This window comes from Myotis davidii, unplaced genomic scaffold, assembly GCF_000327345.1.
Source record: "Myotis davidii unplaced genomic scaffold, ASM32734v1 scaffold1983, whole genome shotgun sequence".
Classification (NCBI taxonomy): Eukaryota; Metazoa; Chordata; class Mammalia; order Chiroptera; family Vespertilionidae; genus Myotis; species Myotis davidii.
Window position 1 is genome coordinate 47011 of NW_006293962.1, and position 3953 is coordinate 50963.

A 3953-nucleotide genomic window follows, 5' to 3' on the forward strand; every position below is an offset into this window, starting at 1 on the left:
GCCTTCTCAGGACCCAGAGTTAGAGGCTGAAATGAGAAGTCATCGTGCCACAGGTCACTCAGTCACTAAGAGCCCAGTTTGGATGGACAAGTGTGGTTTCTGGAAGGAACTAAGAGTGTGAACGTAGCCAGAGTAGTTGAAGTGGCATTACTGTAAGGTCTTAGGGAGACAAGAAATTCTTTAGCTGGATAGCCCTGGAACAAGAAACTACTTAAGCATCTTTCTCCAGGCAAAGGGTCTCCTTACCTAGAGGTGTCTGAAACACATGAAGTGATTTCTCACTAGTCTCAGCCTTCTAGTTGCTCCATGACCTTCTGGGCTTCTCCTGAGTTTCTAAATACCGAAGAGCTTCATGTGGAAGGTCAAATCCCCCTAAGGGTGGAGATCTTAATATACAAATTCCTGAGGAGAAGTAGGGGGACAGAGAAGGGAGGTTGAGGGAGCACAAAAGGATGGTTTAACCAGCCTAGGGCAACCAGTAGAAATAAACTGCTCTAGGGGCTCAAGAATCTGCCAACCTCCATTCCCTGGGATCCTGGGGGGGAAAAAACTTATCTCTAGCGGAATATCAGCAGAGAGAGAGAAAGGAAGAACACATAGTTTCTAATAACCAAGGCACTGAACAACCAACAGAGCCTTAAGGGGAGCTTCGCCATCATCTGGGGGCCACCGATCAGGCAAGAAATAATTGATTCTGTACCAGGAGGCTGAGTATGTACTGGGAGCTTGGCACTGAGGGGGAGGGGCACTACTGGGGGTGCTGCCTGACTAGATGACATGATCTGTGTCCTGGGCGCTTACACTTTATGAGACTAATTCTGTGAAACTGTAAAGAACACAATTGGTTAAAATTATGTGGAAGAGATTTAAAATACTCTGCAAGAAATTGAGCTGCAGAAGTCAAGCAGCTACTTTATAAAAGAGAGGAGACTTAAGCTTGGTCTGGATGAACCAGTAAAATTTAGAGGGGAGCTCTTTCCCAGGACAAGGAGGGAAGGAGAGAGGAGTGTATCTTGTGTATTTGAAGCACAGTGAGAAGCATGGCCCAAATGTAGTTGGGTGTGTGTGTGTGTGTGTGTGAATTGGGAGAAATCAGAAACAAGGAATCTTCAAATCCTCTGGAGAGCTGGGGCCCAAATGCCCCCGTGGGGAGTGGAGCGCCCACTGTGCTGAGATTCCAGCCCCTTAGCCTGCTGAGAGAACTGGCTCAGAACAGGGTGGGTCAGTCCTGGGCTGATGTTGCGCCACTATCCTGTAAACTCCACCCAAGCCTGCACTCAAGGAAAGGGGTGGAGCTGTGGAATGCTCTTTCCCATGTGAGCCTAGTTCTTGCTGAACCAGGAGTGTGTCTCCCTGGTTCCTCCAGCCCCAGACAGCCCCCCACCCCCAGAGACTGGAGAGGAGTTTAATGCTCTGAGCTTTTCTGGGGTGGGTGCCCTGCCCTCTGCAGTAGGTTGTTAATCAGCTTGTCTCTGGTGCCCCTGTGCAGAGACGTCTGGAGCTGAGGCTGAGCAGCTTGTCTTCTGGGTGGGAACCGTGTGTGGTCTCCTTCCCAACCCCCACCCCTATCTTTGCCTGTTTTTCCCCTGTATTTGACTAGCTTTGAGTCTCTGTGTACAGCTGTGTCCCAGCATCCATTTAGACTGGACTGTGGGCCACTGACCTCCTCTATACACCACTCATACCCCTTTCCTGCTACCTCTGCCCTCTCCAGAACTCAATCCGCCACAACCTGTCCCTGCACAGCAAGTTCATCAAGGTTCACAATGAGGCTACTGGCAAGAGCTCTTGGTGGATGCTGAACCCCGAGGGGGGCAAGAGCGGCAAGGCACCCCGCCGCAGGGCAGCCTCCATGGATAGCAGCAGCAAGCTGCTCCGGGGCCGCAGCAAGGCACCCAAGAAGAAACCCGTTGTGCTGCCAGCTCCACCCGAAGGTGCCACTCCGAAGAGCCCTGTTGGCCACTTTGCCAAGTGGTCAGGCAGCCCTTGCTCTCGAAACCGCGAGGAAGCTGATGTGTGGACCACCTTCCGTCCACGAAGCAGTTCAAATGCTAGCACTGTCAGCACTCGGCTCTCCCCACTGAGGCCAGAGTCTGAGGTGCTGGCAGGAGAGGAAATGCCAGCCTCAGTCAGCAGCTACGCAGGGGGTGTCCCTCCCACCCTGAAGGAAGATCTAGAGCTGTTAGATGGGCTCAATATAACATCTTCCCACTCCCTGCTATCTCGGAGTAGTCTCTCTGGCTTCTCTTTGCAGCATCCTGGGGTTACGGGCCCCTTACACACATACAGCACCTCCCTCTTCAGCCCAGCAGAGGGGCCCCTGTCAGCAGGAGAAGGGTGCTTCTCAAGCTCCCAGTCTTTGGAGGCCCTACTCACCTCTGATACACCACCACCCCCTGCCAATGTCCTAATGACCCAGGTAGATCCCATTTTGTCCCAGGCTCCCACACTTCTGTTGTTGGGGGGCATACCTTCCTCCAGTAAGGTAGCCACAGGAGCTGGCCTGTGTCCCAAGCCCCCAGAGGCTCCAGGCCCCAGTAGTCACACCTCCAGTCATGGTGGGTGCTCCCATCCCCAAGACCCTGGGGACTCCTATGCTTACACCCTCTACTGAAGCTACAAGCCAAGCCAGAATGCCTCAGGATCTCGATCTTGATATGTATCTGGAGAACCTGGAGTGTGATATGGATAACATCATCAGTGACCTCATGGATGGGGAAGAGGGACTGGACTTCAACTTCGAGCCAGGTACTGCTCACAACCTATGCCTACTCCTAGGTGCTGAGCTACTTCCACAATCTGAGCAAGGGGGAGGGAGACTTAGAACAGGGGATAGGTGGAGCTCCTGGGAAATTGGAGGGAGGATGTCTATTAGAGTGACAGAGTTTGTTGATGGGACTTCCAGGCCCCTCAGCAGTGCTCACCCCTACCACGTAGCACAGGAGTGGTGGGAGATGGGCTGTCTCTGTTTACCTTGGTGTGGACCATGATGGTGGAATGTGGTCATGCCTCAGACGAGCCTCTTACCTTGTCCTTCATTTCTTCTTCCCACAGATCCCTGAGCCATTGCTGGAAGCTTTGTCCCCTGCTTCAGAGGTGGAGCCAGGGGTGACCATATCCACGTTTTACCCTTGGCCCCACACCGGGAATTTGGGACCCTGCTTTAGAACTAGGGTGGGGTCTACTCACACAGGTGTTGAGGAAGTTATAAAGATAAAGCTGCCCCATATGGGAACTGTGGGGGGAGGGAAAGGGAGGGGGTTTATTCTCACTGTGCCAATTAGGGGGTAAGGCGCCTTCTTGGGAGCCATCCTTGGCTCCCCCTATCCCCACCCCCTAGGTTTTGTAGCAGGGGCGGGCTATGCTGTTGGAAATGTGAAGTCACCAGTGGCCTTACCCCTGCCTTTGGGAGCAGGATTTTTTGTAGCGTCTTATCTGAGCTGGTCCAGGCTAGATTGAGCCTGGGGTTTTTATGCATTGGGGGAGTAGTGGGGACCTGGAAGGGCCAAGGTCTGAGCACTGGAGTGGCTCACCAGGCCAAATGACCCTTGGGAGACTACAGATAACAGAAAGGCTTTATATAAACTTTAAAGATCTATAAACACAAATATAGAGTTTTTTTAACAGTGGCAAGGTGCTAGTGATGAAGAATGCTTTTTTTTTTCTTAAGGCTTTGTCATAGTGACATGTTGCAAACACTACAGACATTACTGGGAGAAACATGGGGAAGGGGTACACCAGCAGGAGAGCAGCAGTGGGAAGCAGTACTGAGCAAGGGGAAGCACTCCCATGTGGACCAGGTCTAGAACAAGGTTGGTGCAAAAATAGCTCAGACTTTCCCCAAGGAAAAAGCTAAGCCAGCTCCCCACTCCCACCCCCACCCCGCCCCGTCCCGCCTCCTACCACCTTGTGCCTAGGAGTGTGTGGTGTTGGGATGCAGCCACACATCCTCG

At 52.6% G+C, this 3953-nt stretch overlaps 1 protein-coding gene across 1 annotated transcript in view; it reads left to right on the forward strand.

The window, feature by feature from the left end:
- The window catches only part of FOXO4 (forkhead box O4), a 6610-nt gene extending 2663 nt beyond the window's left edge, over positions 1-3947 (forward strand). Inside the window, 3 exon segments of the mRNA XM_006767934.2 lie at positions 1715-2541; positions 2543-2748; positions 3055-3947. Coding sequence (XP_006767997.1) covers positions 1715-2541; positions 2543-2748; positions 3055-3062 — 1041 coding nt within the window. The 3' untranslated portion in view covers positions 3063-3947.
- The last annotated feature ends 6 nt before the right edge of the window (positions 3948-3953 follow it).